This window comes from Centroberyx gerrardi, chromosome 1 (genome assembly GCF_048128805.1).
Source record: "Centroberyx gerrardi isolate f3 chromosome 1, fCenGer3.hap1.cur.20231027, whole genome shotgun sequence".
In the NCBI taxonomy this organism is placed as follows: domain Eukaryota; kingdom Metazoa; phylum Chordata; class Actinopteri; order Beryciformes; family Berycidae; genus Centroberyx; species Centroberyx gerrardi.
Window position 1 is genome coordinate 9,192,556 of NC_135997.1, and position 17,649 is coordinate 9,210,204.

At 40.3% G+C, this 17,649-nt stretch overlaps 1 protein-coding gene across 1 annotated transcript; it reads left to right on the forward strand.

Annotated features, from left to right (window-relative positions):
• The first annotated feature begins 7,904 nt into the window (after nucleotides 1-7,904).
• Nucleotides 7,905-12,291, forward strand: mnx2b (motor neuron and pancreas homeobox 2b). The gene is made up of 3 exons (XM_071915032.1): nucleotides 7,905-8,370; nucleotides 10,092-10,252; nucleotides 11,878-12,291. Exons 1-3 carry the CDS (start codon nucleotides 7,938-7,940, stop codon nucleotides 12,289-12,291), a joined length of 1,008 nt encoding a protein of 335 aa, XP_071771133.1. The 5' UTR covers nucleotides 7,905-7,937.
• Nucleotides 12,292-17,649: the final 5,358 nt, after the last annotated feature.

Genomic DNA, 17,649 nt, shown 5'->3' on the forward strand with positions numbered 1-17,649 from the left:
TCAGTTAGCCCACTCTGGGCCCATCCCGCCTTGGCAGCTCCGAAACATTTCCTGAAACTCAACACAGCACATCTCAATGCAGAAGTGCACAAAACAGTAAACAGCATAGCCTAGCTGGTCATATTAGGGACAGAGCCAATAGGAGTGTTTGAGCAAAAAACAAATGGAAATAAACTGTATTATATTAAGTTGTTATGTCATATATATAGCATTTTGTGTTTCTCAAAATTAAGACATATGTTGCTACTTGTCTGCCCTGACCCTCCCTGTTTATGTTTTGAAGAGCAAGAAGAAGGATAAGAGCCAATAACTGTCCTTGATAACAGCGAATATACATTCTGAAGCTAAATTGAAACTATGCCATTGGAACAGTGGAACTGGAATAAAATTGTGTATTATTTGCAAAGCAAAATGGTTCCTGTTTTGTGCCATAAAGTTGAAGTTGAAGTTGCGCACACATTTTTGAAAATGGCTGTAGTGAAGATTATGGTGTAAATAATGGTGTAAATGCAGGTCTTTTCCACTCAGTGCGATCATTTTGGATTATGGTGCACGAGTTGTATGTAATCATTTTAGGGTAATTTTTTGCCCTTTTTGGAACTTTAAAGAACTGGTCCCCACTGACTTCAGTTGTTTTTAGAGAAGGCTGCTAAGGAGTTGTGCTGGCAACCTCCCTGTGTGTTATGTGGACAAACAAACTGCATCTGTGTTTCAGTTGGCATGAGGGTGAGTAGATAATAACAGTCATTTTGGGGTGAACTATTCCTTTAATCTATCAAAAATTAATGTGGTAATGATTTGTTGATGTTAAAATGCTGCATGTAGCACCTTTAATTGTACTTCATGGAATTGTACACTAAATACATTTCAAGAATGGGCACATCTGTATCAGCACTATATGAGCACAGGTTATCCTCAAAGTTTGCCTGATTGTTCAACATCTTGTTCAACATCAGTGCAATTTTAATCCAAGTGCAATGGGAAATTTGTCCTCTGTAAGACTCCAAGATGTCTGTCGATGGCATTGCTTCTCCAGTCATTTGTGACAGGCTGAATAAATGATCTAGGCTTCCCACCAGGTTGAGCACATCTAGTTTATCAGGAGGAGGGGCAGCTTATTCGAACCAATTAGACACAACGACAAAGAGGGATGAGCTCTCTGACCTCTATACCCTTGTAGCCGTAAACAGAGGAAATATAATGAACAAGGAGGGACTAAAAATTAGTGAATGAGGTAGAGGATTGTATTTGAAACCACTTCAAATTTGTCACTTAACCTTCCCTGCTAAAAACAAGCACAGGCTACATAACATCTGTCTCATGGGCTATCATGATCTTAAGAAAATCCTTTTACAGTAAATATCATTGTGTGATATGTGAGCTGTTATGTTACCAATGAAAAGCTGTTGAAAGGCAAGTAGTGTTAGCTTTAAATTACATAGTTCTAAATTGTTAAAATAGCTCTAAATTGCTCCTCTCGTCATCTGTATCATATGCTAAGATGAGTCAAACATCTTAGCATAGTGAGGAGCAAGATCTGTGTACACATGTACTCTTGTGTGAATGTGAGGGTGTTTGACTGTTTTGGCTGCTTGTCACTTCATCAGAGCTCTGGTGCTCAAGGAGCCAGAGTGACCACACTTTGTCACACCTTTGGTGACATTTTGATCAATTGAAAGCCATCAAAATACGACACAATGCTATGATTTACCTCTTTGACAATTTCATAGATTGACAAATCTTAACAGCACTCCATTAGTCTATTGACAAAGTCTAGTGACTGATCAATTCATTTCAATTTTTGGAATATTGGCTCTGTGTCCTTACAGAAATGACCTGATAGTAGGCGGCACTATACTAGCATTTACCAGATAGTGATTTATTTGCTTAAAAGATTAGTCCGCTGCATGATTTAAGTTGTTTTCCAAAAGTAATAGTCTATATGGCCCATCACATACTGCTCTCAATAACTCAATAGTTTTCATTGTATTCTTCAGACCATTTGAGCAAAGCTACCTTGAATTTGTCCAAAAAGTCCAAACCCCCCCCCCCTTCGCCTCTCTCTCTCTCTCTCTCTCTCTCTCTCTCTCTAACTCTCTCTCTCATATTACAGGCGGCTCTGCAGCTCTAGCTTCTCTATTGTGTATGATTCTACCAATCTGTTCCCATCTTTACAACTCGCAATGGAACAATGGTGCAAACAAGGTTGCCTTTTGTCTGTGTGTGTGTGTGTGTGTGTGTGTGTGTGCGTGTGTGTGTGTGTGTGTGTGTGTGTGTGGTGCCAGTGTCGGTGTGTATATGATTAACTCCAAAAGAGCTAGGCGGGTCAACAACTACTCATGTCATCACTGAGGATTACCATATATACCATTGCATGACTAAATGACGTAGTGATGGGGCAGTGGGAGCCTAACTGTATCAGACTTCAAGCACAGCAGTTGAAATGTGGTGGGAAGTGATGTGGAAACTGAAGAGTTGCTCAACTTGCATCAACAACCTTTTATCAGCAGGTTTGGCCACAACTGTCCTCCTTACAGCTGTTGATCCTTCAAACTGGCCAGTGAAACTGTACTATCATCATGCTTCCTCTGTGTGTGTGTGTGTGTGTGTGTGTGTGTGTGTGTGTGTGTGTGTTTTGTCCCCAGATTGGCACTTTGAAAAATGAACATGTTATCACTGATATTATCTGGTTGAATAAAAGTGAAAAAATAAATAAATAAATAAATACCTGTCTGCTTCTTGCTCTCACTATCTTTCCCTCTGTCTGTCTCCCTCTCCTTAGTAACCTTTGGTTAGTGTTAAGCGGTAAATTGGGCAATAAGAAGACATTAACCGAGTGCTAATGGCAGTGGGTGATTTCCTCACAGCGGAAAACATGGCAGAAAACACGCTATCATGGGCAATAACCCTCACCTTCAAAGTAGCAATTAGATACAGATTGAAATGTCAGTTTAGAGATTGAAGTTCGGCTCACTGGGGAAAGAAAGACAGAAAGACACTGTATTTATAACAAGATGTAAAATTGAAACTGCATTGATCTGCCCATATCTGTGTAGTGTAAATCAAAGAGAGAGAGGGAAAGACTGAAGGAGATCTTCAAAGCGTTTGATGGTTCTGAATATCCTCATAAGTGGCCAGATAATGCATGGTGGAGAGGGCCGGTGAGATAGCAGGGTGAAAGTAATGATGTCTTGTTGTGGCTGATAAGCCGTGTTTATCTTCTATCACCCATGGCTGTGCACAATGGGCCCCTTGTATGGTGGGACAGTAAAACACAGGGCTGTTAGATGGAAGGACCCATTAAATGGTCATAAAACTCACACCAGACTGGATTATGTTGAAAGGGAGCTTTTGTTACCAGTGTGGAAAAAATAAACAGGTGAGCCTTTAACTGTGAGAGAGAGGGGAGAGTCGCAAGGTTGGAATTTCCCAATTTAGATATAGATTGTTTCTCAGCAGACTCTGAACCTACGCTGTGTTTTTTGTTCTAACTTTATTGTGGTTTATCAATTGTATCCACTTCATTAATCTGCCATATTTGATGAGCTGAGTTGATATATGAAGTATGCAAGGCAGCTATTAAAAATACCCCTCCAAAAACTATTATGTCATCCACTACATTCAATATTTTCCTACAGTCAGCTAATCTGATGAACACACACCCCATTTATTGTAACATTTTGAAAATAAACTGTTAAAATTAACCTGAGCATTTTGATGATACAGCATTCAATTAGACCAAATTGCTTGACTTCTACTCTCAGCAAGCAACTGCATTTTCTCTTCATACACACCTGATGAGAAAGAGAGAGGGGGGGGGGGGGGGGGGGGACCAAGCAAAGTAGACGGACAGACAAAAAGAGATTCACATGCAGTGGGCTAGATGTCATATGGCAAAGCTCAATATTAGTTAATAAATGATGGGTACAGGGTATGAGAACTGAGAAGAGAAGTGAACTCTTAATAAATTACCTTTATCTCCTTAATGAGCCGACATTAATTTGAGTCTCAAGGTCTGGCGGAAAGCAAGCTGATTTATCATCCGCCTCTAACGGTGTGAGAATTAGTCTAATTACCGGAGGGATGGAGAGCTGATTTTCACTTCATAGAAAGCCCATTGTGCACCCAAATCATTTATCAGAGCCGTGGTCCATACATTGTATGCCAAGCCTGGTGGGAAAACTCAGGTGCAGGTCCACGGCAGGTCCCATGGCAGCCACAGGTGCACAGAGTCACAAGCCTGAAGAAAGAGAAGATACGAAAACATGCACACACCACACACACACACACACACACACACACACACACACAGCAAAGAGAACCTGTAGGAAGCGACATGTGTTCCATGTCTGGACAGTTATCACACAGTCTCAAGTCAGGAAACAATTCAGACCGAACACTTAACCATAAATCAATAATCCTTATTATCGCTGTCAGGAGAAAAACACAAATTTCCAAAATGTCAGCTTTTCAGGAAATAATAATAACAGCCTTGTTTTTAGCTTGATGACAGTGCATTTTTTTTTTTTTTACATTATCCAGTGGGTATTGAAAGGGTTTCATAAGCCCAAGAGGTGGGAGAATTTTCTCCAACCTCCAGCATGTAAAACTTCAATTGAAGTGAAAACAGGGAGTTTTGAGGTTTTCACACCACAGACAACAGTTTTTATGTTTCATTGTCCAAGTCTTCCAGGGTGTCGTTGTGTTTTAACATGATCTGAGCAATCTTTTTTTTTTATTTTATTTTCGCTCCTGAATGGTCCTTAGTCTTACCCATCAAAGACATGGAGGGTCTTATCAGTAGGTTGAATAAACCGCTGTGACCCAGAGGGAGTCAATAAAGTCCTGACTAGGCCAGTGACGAGCACAGCGAGCTCAAGAACGCACCTTGATGTGTTATATGACAGGGCAAGCTGCCTCAAAGCTGTGGTAATGATTGAAAAATATGCCTGTAATTGCTGATAAGCCCTTTAATGTTTCAGTAAACTCCCGTTGGCCACTAAGTTTACTGACGCAGAAATTATTGATAAACTTTGACTTTGTAGTGCAACGGCAACAGCCTGCGGTCTCTTTGATCCAATTGTCCTGCTGTGAAGGGTGTACACTGCGCTTTGAGTGTTTGTATTCAGCAAAGGTTTTAAGTGTGTGTGTGTGTGTGTGTGTGTGTGTAGGTGTGCGTGCATGCGTGCGTGTGTGTGTGTGTGTGTGTGCAAGAGAGGAAGGGAATGGTGTAACAAGGGTTAAGGATAAATTCATGTTTTTCTGAAATTATAATTTAGTTTGTTTAAGGGTGGTTATTTAGCTTATGGTGATCATGGCTGGCATAGTGTATCCAACTTTATATTTACCACTGCAGCAATAGGTGACCTGACCTCTGACCTCTGGAGGGGAGCAAGAGAAAAGAAAATGTCCTAAGGGGATCAATACAGTATCACATTATTTTTTCACACCACAGGTTTACCTCATAGGACGAAGGAATTCTGGTATAAATGCTCATCCTGCCTGCAAGTTTCCAAACGTGTCTCATCTCTCAGGGGCGTCAGTTCACTAAAGCTTCAGCAGAGTACTTATAATATCATCCGGCACCAGAACTTCCATACTTTGTCAACTAAATTTCTGGAGACAAGTAGAGCAATGACTGATGACTGACAACATAATATAAGTCTAAATTATTAGGTGTCGGTCACCCAACTATCTTGCACAGATGAAAACATCCAAGGAACATTGGTCTTAAAAGCTCCCCTGATGTTAATTATGTTTTTAGGTATTCCAAATGGAATTGTGGTATTTTTGGACGTTTTGCTCTCCATTATAATGATAAAAACAAGATTAAATTTGGACTCACTAAGGCCATGCTATGGCCAAAGAGCACATAGGCCTACCTATACCCAGTTGACGCCCATTTGATCTCTGAAGCAGACTCAAGGAGAATGGCAGTGTGCAAAGCGCTGCTCACTCCAAGGGAGTTGACACTGGAAGCAACAGTGCAATTTCAGGCATTGATTCAATTTAATTTGTGCGCCTCTGTCAACAGGCGTGGATGACGGATTTACCCGCGGCCTGGCTACTTAAATTACTTTCAAATCATAAAGGCAAGGAAACGAGGCTAGGGGGGAAGAGGTTGAGAGAAACAGGTAGAAAGCACCACTGGCTTCCCTGGAGCAAATTACCTCTATATCAGAGCCAGCGACAGGCGGTAATCTGCCTGATAGGGAGCTGAGGGTGAGAGACATAGGGAGGGAGAGAGAGAGGGGCGGGCCTGCAGGAGTGTGTCACCGCTCCAATCTTCTCGAGGTCAGACATAACAACACAGACACACACACGAACACACACACACCAGCCAACACCATATCGAGAGTGGGGGTCTTGAAAAGATCCCCCCATTTAAGTGTTTTATTCATCTCCTCAGAATGGATTTCAATTTCTTGAGATATAATTTAGTGCTTTTTGGATTAGGGTTAGAGTTAGAGTTTGGATTAGGCTGTTGCCCCCTGGAGATGTTCACTTCTGCAGACATGATTTCATAGGATAATTGTTAATAATTAACAATCAATTGTTTCATAGAATAATTGTTTGTGTAGCCATCACAAACAGTACATATCCTGTACTTCAGATAAAAAGCAGTCACTTTCTTGATTCACGTTTTAACAAAGATACAACAAACAAGCATAACATTATCTAATCCTATATCACATAGATTTACACACATGCTTTATCCATTGTTCAGTGAAACAACAATGAAAGACAATAGGCCTCTTGCATTTGCACACCTTGCATTTCATCTTTGCAAGCAATTGGCAGGCATGCAGCCAGAGTCAGAGACTCTGTTTCAGCTCATTCTGTAGCCTTTTTTATACTGAAGGTCTATAAGAAAATGCCATAAGTTCACATTAAGCAAAAGGCCAATTAACTTATAGCCCTCCATGCCAAATCATTACACTTTTATATGGTTTGTGTGCAATTCTTGCTCATAAAATTTAATGACATTGGTATGGCCTTGGTATGAGAATGAAGCAAGCCATTAATATTACTGATCTAAATATAGGCTGTAATATTTTTTTTCTGATCCTCACCCAGTCAGTCACAGACAAACCCAATAACATTAAGCCTGCATTGAAAAACAGCCAATGTTTGGTGCTAAGGTATGGAGGCTGTTTGCACCAGTAATAATTAGTTTGGACAATCAAGCAGCATATATAATTCTTAGTTTATTGCAAGGTAGTTGCAATCTGTGGTAAGTAACAGGAGAGAACAGGGGAGCTGGCAATAAGATAGATACTGAAAATACAATTGCCTAATCTTCTAATGTACCTCAGAGCTTTGATGCAGTTGAAGGTGTTTGCAGGCGGGACAAGGGTTGGACATTACCTCACTCAGAATGCTTTCTGGGGGGAGAAACGAGCGAGTAATTAGCTGATTAGAGGCCCGTCAGAGCAGCTCCGCTCCAGCCAATCCCATCTCACACAGGCCGACAGGGGTGGAGAATGGACGGCTGATGGAGTGAAGCACATACCTCTGTAGTTTGTTAACTTACTATTAAACACCAGGAGGGACGCAATCCTGCAACCTGTCAGTTACTATCCATAGATAGCATAGACTCGAGGAAATAGGCTACATGGAAGGTTGTAGGCTATAGCATGCAAACCCCTTATAAATTAGGCTTGGCTTGTTAAAATTAGCTTGTGTTTTCTTGGAATAACATGTCAGTTGTTACGCTATCAGTTGATAATGTATTAGTCTGATTGCTTATTTTATCAGCCTATATAAGGGTTGTGCTGATACGTTCAGACAGGACTTTTATAAGAAGATAAGGAGGGACATATGAGTCCGTGACTGGAAGTGGATCCGCTGTCTCTGCGCGCTGACGCAAGGCACAGGTGCGCATCCGTAAGGTTTTGTTTGAGCAAGTCTCTGCACTCCTCCTGAGAAAAGCCGTCATGGAGAAATCGAAAAACTTCAGAATTGACGCCCTGCTTGCTGATGAGACCAACCGGGGCAACCGAGACCTCTCTCCGGGTCTGAGCAGCGACAGCCCCGCGGGAAGCCCCGTGTCCTGCCGGCGTGCGGACACCCCATCTCCCCGGGCCGTACAACTTCAGACCGGAATAATACCCAAACCGGGTCTTCTAAATCTCCCGCATCCAGGACTCGCTTCACTGCCCCAAGGGGCAATTCCAGGCATGTATCCTGCCCCCATGTACCCATTATCGGCTCTGGGTGGCCAGCACCCTGCCTTTGCATACACCGGTTTCACACAACTAACACAGCCGTATCCAGAGCACCTGAAGGCGGCTGCCATGGCAGGATCTCTCCCTCTGGAGCACTGGATCCGGGCTGGGATCATGATGCCGCGGCTTCCAGACTACAGCTGTAAGTAGCCAATTGGTCTTATTTTAAAGTAAGTTTTTTTAGGGGCCAAAATTATTCAAACTATTCATTCAAATAAAAAAATATTCAAAAATTAATGTAGGTATATTGAACTGAGAGCATTTTCAGGTGACAAAGTTAAATTGGCCTCTTTGGATCTAACTGGTTCCATAATGCAACTATATTTAGGCCTATTTCTCCATAGATAGGCCCAAGCCTATCACTTACAAATAGCCTAATGTATCTTCCGATAGCTTATCGTTTTTTACAGGAAGACAGAGGATTGTTTAGCCTAATCAGACCATTTTCTTAAGAACTCTACCGCCGAGATGTTGTAAAATCACTGAACACACACACGCACTCGCGCGCGCGCGCGCACACACACACACACACACACACATACACAAATTAAATTGGGTTAATTTTTGACTGAACCCTAGTTAGCCACAATCAAATACATTTTGAGAATATGCAAAGACCATTCAGGCCATTCTTTATTAGGTTATTATCATTAGGCTATTATTATTATTATTATTATTATTATTACTTGCTACTACTAGGCTATTATTATTGTTATTATTATTATCATCATCATCATCATTTTTCTAAGATAATAAAATTCATTAAAGTATTTGTATAGCCTCATATATATATATATATATAGGCATCATATATTTTAGCCTTTTCTTCAGAATTACAGACTACAGCTTGCCTTATTTAATTTCTAGTATTTTTTTTCCCTCATGACTAGATTAGGGAGTCCGAGATAAATTAGCCTGCCAACAATGCTGAAAAAAGTTCCACCAGCTTCAATCAGCCGAAGTGTTCGGTGACAATAGGCCTATATATAGTCTAAATGACATAATTGAACAGCCTAGGCTATATAATTATAATTTATAGCCTATTTTTGGAAGCAGGCTTTCCAAGCCCTGCTTACTCTAATATTTTATTCAAAGAGAAGGCCATACAGGCGATATTTTACTATTTTATGTGGAGGCATACTTTGTCTTTGTCCTGTACCCTGGCCTCGGTTTACTGCTTATCTGTATGTCATGTTTTAATTTTGGCCTATTTATTTCTCTATAAACGCCAACCCGATGAAAATTGTCTTTGTGTGACGAAGAAACTATAAACAAACACCTAAAACGTTCTGTAGTTCATCAATAAAATCCCAAAAGCCTTCATTGAATTTTCATTAAGTTAATGGCATGCCCGTGTTTTTATGGCCCCCGCGCCCGCTTCTGCCGTGTCCCCCCGTCAACAATAAACTGGAGTAAAGCTATTATAGTTAATGATGGCCAGAGAGTGCGGGCATATGTGTGCGTGTTCCCTCCCACAAAATTATATTGAACTTCCTATGTCCTTGGTATTATATATAAATAAGACAATTGACAGTCTCAGACCAAACCCTTTGAGGCTCATCTGCCATAAGGCTTGGGAATTTTCTATCTTCTTAAATGCGTCAACATCCCAAATAGGTTGTAGTTTAGAAAAACTTTCACCCAGACAAAAAAAGAACACTGATTTCCAAGAAACCAATGTATAGTTTCTATATAATTGGAAGAAACTGCTTTGCAAAGTATGATAAATCCATTATATATCAACTAAGAGTTGAGCTGTCGTAAAATAACTGTAACACTGTAACCTATCCACTTACATGTGGACATGAAGCTGCAGACATACAGGTCCAGCTGTCTCACTCTCCTCCCTCCTGTTTCCTCCAGCCGCCCCTCAGTCCGGTCTGCTGGGGAAATGCCGGAGACCCAGGACCGCCTTCACTAGTCAGCAGCTGCTGGAGCTGGAGAACCAGTTCAAACTCAACAAGTACCTGTCCAGACCCAAACGCTTTGAAGTGGCCACCTCGCTCATGCTGACTGAAACACAGGTAGGAGACACAGTCGGAGCAGAGGCATAGCTGTTTCGCTTTTCAAGGTGGAAGTAATCGTCCATCAACTGGTTTTATTTTCAAGGTGAAATTAATCTTAAATCATAGAGACAAGAAAACGTCACACTTTATGCTCCAAAACACCTTTATTTACTGAAAAAAGAAGTTCTGTCCTCTTTAGCCTCTTCATCTGGTCTCAAAGTGAATACACTGCCACTATATATGTCAGCAAGTAATAAAAACACACCCACTCAATGTCAAAACAACGTGTTTGTATTGGACAAATGGTTTTTAACTCAGACTTACCTCCGATGACTAAGGGCACCTTTGTGGATATAACTCCCAGAGGTAGCAGACCTTATGGCCATCGCACTGCAGTGAAGTGTCACTGTGAGATGTTCAATTCAGAAACCCCCATTCTGGGAAACTGCACTGGATGAAAGTATTCATTAATTGCTCAACCAAATGTTGCAGACATGCTTAAATTTCTATGTGGGCTTGCATATGGATTCAGCAAAGCGAGCGCCGAAGGCAAGGATGTCTGAACTTCAGAGTAGTAAAAGACCAAAGAAGTCCTGTAGCGGTACACTTTGAACAAGAGACACATGCCTCCACTTTACATTCTATCAATTAAGTAATACCACCAAGAAGTGGCAGCAATATAAACAATCTCTGACTGAGGACTCCAGTACGCTTCCCTTCCTCTTGTGACTGTCTAAAATTTGGTGTTGTAGGATTTGATGTTGAATGTTGTTCCACTGTTGCAAATGCACGTGGTACTTTTTCTGTTTATTTTCTGTTCGAGCAAAAAATTCTGTTAGTTTCTAATGTGGAATTATATTTACCATGAATTTGATTATAGAGATCTACTTTCAAATGTTTATGCATTTGTAAAGATTGTACGCAGTAGGTTGTTGGGTTTTTTTTCACAGCACATATATTTTCATCTGTACAATGTTTTGACATAGGGAGGATGTGTTTAACTGGATGTCCCATTATAGGTGCAGTGTATAGGCATTAATCTTAATAGAATCGAGCAGAAACAATGTCTTTTTTAATTAATTATTAAGTATTTTGGAGTAAAGTTCAAGTTCATTTCAAGTTCATTAATTTATATAGCCGTTCATCACATGCATGTTTCAAAGGACTTTACAGAGAATGAGCCCAACTAGATCTAACTGATCAACAGTCAATCACAGAACAATGATGTAATACAGTATGAACAGTAGAAGAAGAGTTGCAGGTTCTGCTCTTTTTCTTGAGTTGGATTTTACTCAAGCCAGCAATGGAGACCAGATGTCTGCACTTCTGACAAAAAACACACCAGCTTCGCTTCCAATGGGAGAAGAAAAAAGGGAATCTTAGAGGCTGAGATGAGAAATTGTAACTTGGCACCATAGATTTTTTTTTAAAAATCACTAAATTTAAAAAGCAAAACAAACTTGCAGGTTTTAGAATGACTTGTGCTCTAGTGTTGCATTGTGTTGCAAATTACAGGTTGTTGTTTTTTTGGCTGGTGTAATGGCAGAAAATGTGTGTTCAAATCTACACACACACACTGAATTGATCCTATAGCCCTGACCAACTTTTGACCACATTTTCATTGCTCTGTCGTCTCTTTCCAGGTCAAAATCTGGTTCCAGAATCGGAGAATGAAATGGAAGCGCAGTCGCAAGGCCAAAGAGCAGGCCAGCGCCTCGGCACAGTCTGAGGCAGAGCGGCAACGCAGCGGGGGCAAAGCAGCCACCGACAAATCAGATGAGAGCAGGCGGCCCGTTAATCCAGACGACAGAGGGATAGATCTGGAATTGGAGGAGGGAGAGGAGGAGGAAGACGAAGAGGAAGAGGAGGAGGAGGAGGAGGAGGAGGCCCAGCGTGGTTTTCCTGTTACTATGGCTGGCGGTGTCGGGTTGCCACGATCCACAGACTTCTTGCAGCGCACCGCAGACCTTGGTTACAATCCCCACAGCCCTTTCTCTGATGATGAGCTGGAGGGGGTGCAAGTAGGGAGTGACAGGAAGATAGGGGCGGGATTGTGAGAAGACAGTTTGCACCCAGGAAACGCTGGTTTGCTTTCCTTTTGTGTCAGACACTGTAGGACATTAAGAAACTCTGGTGCGGTCACTAGAAAAGACAAAAAAGTGACAATTTCCAAACGGAAAGATCTTTCTTTGGTGTGAACTATGTGTGATGGTCTGCCATGTGATGTTTGTGTGTTCCAGTTGGGACAAGGTGAATCTGTTCCTATTTGTTAGGATCACAAACCTACATTGTTATGTATAGCTACCAAATGCACTGTTTTTCTGTACATTTCCCAGAGCAAGCTATACAGTTACACACAAACACACACACACACACACACACACACACACACACTCACAGGATCATCACATACATACATAAACTGTCTCTGAATAAAATCATTTCTCAGTACTGTACATTTATTTCATAGCATGCCAAAAAAGGTGCTGCTTTTCCCCCAAAATTTAGCTGTTTACATGCCATCACCTTCTGGTCATCTTGTCTTGACTCCGCCCACTGACAGCTGAAGCTCCGCCCCTTGGACATACATGACTGAAGGATGTGAACTGATAAGCCAAGCGAACTGTAATGCGTTCTGCATCAGACAGCGTGAGAATGTAGGTGCCGGCCTCCACTGCACCAGTGGAACCCAACAGAGACAAAGTTCTGCGTCATGAGGACAGAAATGTGAAACGCTGTGATTGAAGACAACAAAACAAGCCGAGTAACATCAGTTCTGGATGTTTGTGGGCACAGACTTTGCAGAACATCTCACAAACTATCAATTTTGTGCATTTTATGTGAATATTGATGTGATGTTGGACTCTGTTGGTTTTTGTTCTCGATGATGACGTTTATGGATTTGTTCTTGTTACTTAACATGTAAATGCATCTAATTTATTTGAATGAAGAGGTGATTGCAAAGGGGAATCGTAAATGTATTTATCTGGAACTTGTTTGTGGTGTAACTGTGAAATAAAAAGAAAGTGAAAAAGAAATGAAAAATAATTGCAAAATGTATGATTTGTTTTACTATTGTTCCTGGTTACCACTGCAGTATAGTGTCAGTGCCAAGTAGCCTACCATTAGTACTACAGCTATTACAACTATAATGTGAAGACATAAAAGTTATAATGGGTTTGATGACACCCAAGATCAAGCCAACTCTCCCACAAGGTGAAAAATGTGACAGATTCTTTGTACAGGTCGAATGCTCTTCCTTCAAATAAGGGATGGTACTAATAGAGGTGTGGGATGGAGAACAATTTTTTTTCTTTTAAAAAAAGCATGTAAGCAAGAAAAATTACATATAAAATGTCCTAAGACCAACTTGTGAGTTGTGTACACGAGATTGAAGGGAAGAGCGTAAAGGTCCACCTGGAAATCTCACTCTTGGGACTTTAGCCCAAATTTTCACTTATACACATTGAAAAATCTTTGTCTTTTTTGTCTCAATCTCCTTCAACTCCCCCATCTGCTTTTAGGGCCACCTTGTTGTTTCTGATAGAGGATCGCAAAGCAACAGCACATCCATGGTAAACCCGAGTTCACAGTTTTAATTTATGACAAAGGCTCTCAGATATTAATTACTTGGGTTAGGTTTACTGATAGCCAAATAATTAAGTTAATGAAGGGGATGTAAAGCAATCAACGCCTGATGGTGATGTCACACGGGCCCACTTTAATTTCCAGGAGAAATACAGGATGATGAGTGTGTGTAGCCGAAGTGGGGCGTTTTATTGGGCACCCATGTAAGGGCCGTGATTAAATAGCAGACTGGAGGACATGCGGTATGTGGTATAACTTGTCCCCTCCCCAGACCACAGCCACATATTTATATAGTGATTAAATGTATTCTTAACTGGCTGGACAGACACTGGCTTGTCTTGTGAAAGAAACCAAGACAGAGTTGTATATAATTGGAAGTGCCTTTAAGCACTGATGTGTTTTTTAGAGGGGGGTTTGCTGTATTTGCAGGCAGAAGCTGCATGGTATAGTGGATGCTGCTCCACAACAATTTGGAACTGAAGAAATTCTCATTGTTACTATTGTCAGGTTTTAAATATATTCCTTTTTTTCACTAAATGTATTTGAACAATCTAAACAATCATTTTAGCAAGTATTTCATTCACAGATAATGTCATAAAATTTCCATGAGGGAAAAAATATCCACTAGAGGCAACATGACTTTCACTTGACCAAATCAATTTACAGCTGAAAAAGGAGACAAGTGAATTTGTAGTATAGAGAATGATTCAGATTCAGATTCAGATTCAGATTTTATTTACTCTAGACCACACATCTGGAGTACAAACATAAAACAAAACAGCAGTACAATGGTAAACAACCAGAATAGATCTTCAGCACAATTAAGTCATTTGAAGAGAGGCAGAACATTACTCACAAATGCACCCAGTTTACATACTATCCTTGGTTTATCTGTCTGCAATAATAATATAAGTTTAAACATAGACGGATGGTTAGCCACATTACACGGGCTTATAGTAAATTCTGTGCTGTGGTTATCTGTCAAAGTAAGGTTTCTTCATATATGATTCTGATAGTGAATTGTCTCACAGGTGTAATTTATAGCTGCATGGGCATCAAGCCAAGAATAGTGTATTTCTTAAACAGGCAATGCACTTTTTCCAAGATATTTGATTGACCAATTTCAAGTTTCGTACTAATCTATGAGATCTATGAGGTCTCCTTGTTTTCTTGCAGGTGTGGAAATTTCCAATGTGTAACATGTGGTATTATTTGAATCACTGAAAATTCATGCAAATCAAATCACTCACTCACACATTCATCACAGTATATGACTGTAGTGAAAACACTCGATTAAACTGAGTGGAAATGCAAAAAATTTATGAACACTATAAATATTTAAATGATAAAAATAGCAATTTGTGTGTTAGAAACAATCCATCTTCTCATCATTAAAGTCATATTTCTGTCTGATTTCACATCTGATCATCAACTGTGCAGTCTAATTCAATGGAAATTTCAATTGAAAAAAAATTCTTGATCAAGGACTTAATCCATGTCTCACCATTTATGGGAACTGGGCAAGCAAAATCCACACAATTACAACTGGTCAGGAGACACCACTTTGATTGGAGATATGGGGCTAAATGTGGCATGCAGCCATTTGTGTGACTGTAAAAGCTTCATCCAGGCTAGTCAAGGCCTGCAGACAGAAAGCTGCTCTTACAAGCCCAAACTACAGGGTCAAACCCCCTGTTCAAACCACCGAATCAAAGTTACAAGGATATATGTTTAAATTAGAGGACTTAAAAGGAGTCTTGACTAAACTTTTAGTCATGATTTAATAGGGGTGAACTGAATACATAATACGCTTGCAGGCTAAATGCCTACCAAACTGCAGCTTTTAATTTGGCTGATGAAAAATCATGTGAATCAATAGGAGCTCATTTAGTTGTGTGACTTGTCAGCTGTATGACAAATGCCATTTGGCCTGTTTTATGGCTCAGGCCCTTTCTGACACAGTACAGAAATCATAGCTAATTGATAAGGCAGTGGAGCAATATATGGAGATCATTGATTCCGTTTCTCGATTCTAATTTAATCTGAATACACCTGTCATGCTGATTAAAAATTCTCTGCATAAATTCCAGCTACTGGTGATAACGCTGTCAGTTTTCTCAGCAGCCGGCCTGACAGAAATGCTGACGGCCTTATGCCTCTTTCTTTTTTTAAACCAATAATGCAATCACCCGATATTGAGTGAGCCTGTGTCTTTCTATAAAAAATGTTGCACTGTCTATTGCTGTGTAACAATCACTCAAGTCACCCCCGAGATGTCAGCAGTCCTCAAACACAAAGTGTTTACCAGAAAACCCCCCATTTTCATAGTTAAATAAATAAATAAATCGCCCTCTTTTTTTTACTTTGTTGGATTATAAATCAGGGACAATAACTTAAGCGACACGACCCCTTAAAATATTTACACCCTGTAGTTTAATCAATCAGCAAAATGTCGGGCTCATTACGGAAATATGAACAGATTGTCCGATCTTTTAACGTAATCACACGTATTGGTTTAGGTTTCCCCCGGCCCTGTCCTGTCACTTAACTAATGGGTAAGTAAGGGAGTGAGTGACGGGGCCCTATAAATTCACATCTGTCCGACTTAAAACGCTGTTCCAAAGCATGAAAAAGGCCAAGTTTTCGCCAATAAAGTTTATTGAAAAGGCGTGGCCGGGGAATGTATTCATGAGCGTCATTTATTGTTGCAGGAAATGTATGTTACAGGTGTTTACCGAGGCAATGATCATAACGAAGTTCTCGGTCCCAATGTCACTGTCTCCTTGGTGCAGCCTAACATTCATGATGCCTGTTTGTGATCAGCAAAGGAAACCACTGACTAGATTTATCCTGCAGCAAACAAAAGCAGATTAATGCATTTAGGCTATATTGTAAATTCATTTAATCAAAAAAAAAAAAAGCATTGTTTGAGACCTGAGAATGGTCTAAGTTTGTAAAAATGTGGTTTTATTATAGGCTTTTTATTAGGCTATAATAAGTCAGCGTTATTTAAAGTGCGTCAATTGTGCAGCGAAAACGGATTTAAATATTAGGAATGAAGTCCTACAAAACTATAAGGCTATATGGGACACAAATAACAGTGGTAGGCTATAGTCCTTTAAGTTTTCCAAGGTACGGATTATAGGCCTATGTGGAGAAAAATATGGAGCTATGAAACTTGTCTAATGTACAAATATCCATAGAAACAAGTGGGAGAGAAGTAATCACTTAAAACATTCATTTAGACATTGTATTCCATCATTTGTTTTGTGATTGATTGTTGATTAGTTAGATTTGGGTAGGTTTTTTTCTTTGTACAGTCCTTTGAGACATGCTTTTGTGATGAAGGGCCATATAAATAAGCCTGAGTTGACTTGATATAATACAGATACTGAGAGGAAATGACCGTCAGTGAACGTGCGGTCCAGATCTGCCCTCTTGTGGCAAAGGAAGAAACTTTGCCTGCCTCGTTTCTTAGGAGAGTTGAATATATTTATGGACACATGGACACACAAGCAAAAAGACAGACAGACAGAGAGAGGCTTGTGAATACACACAAACATTGCAGTGAGTGTGAAAAGATGATGGTAGGTAGGCTAGATAGACCAGGGAGTGTCCTTTCTATCCATCCAGTCTCTCTCTCTTCTCTCAAATAAAACAGTAAAACCTTTACACGAATCATTAATTAATACTAGAACAAACACTGCAGGAAGAAATAACACATCGTAGATAGTTTGCTGTATTTTCTGTAGGATTTGCTGTATTTTCTCTCATCTTCGACGTTTCAAACTGTGCTTCAGATCTGATGTTTAATCACTGGACAGCCT

What these genes read in the sequence shown, in the direction of transcription:
- mnx2b (XM_071915032.1), top strand. Translation starts at nt 7,938, where the DNA reads ATGGAGAAATCGAAAAACTTCAGAATTGACGCCCTGCTTGCTGATGAG. An exon ending in GCGGCTTCCAGACTACAGCT is followed by an intron (nt 8,371 to 10,091) that starts GTAAGTAGCCAA and finishes TGTTTCCTCCAG; the next exon opens with CCGCCCCTCAGTCCGGTCTG. An exon ending in TCATGCTGACTGAAACACAG is followed by an intron (nt 10,253 to 11,877) that starts GTAGGAGACACA and finishes GTCTCTTTCCAG; the next exon opens with GTCAAAATCTGGTTCCAGAA.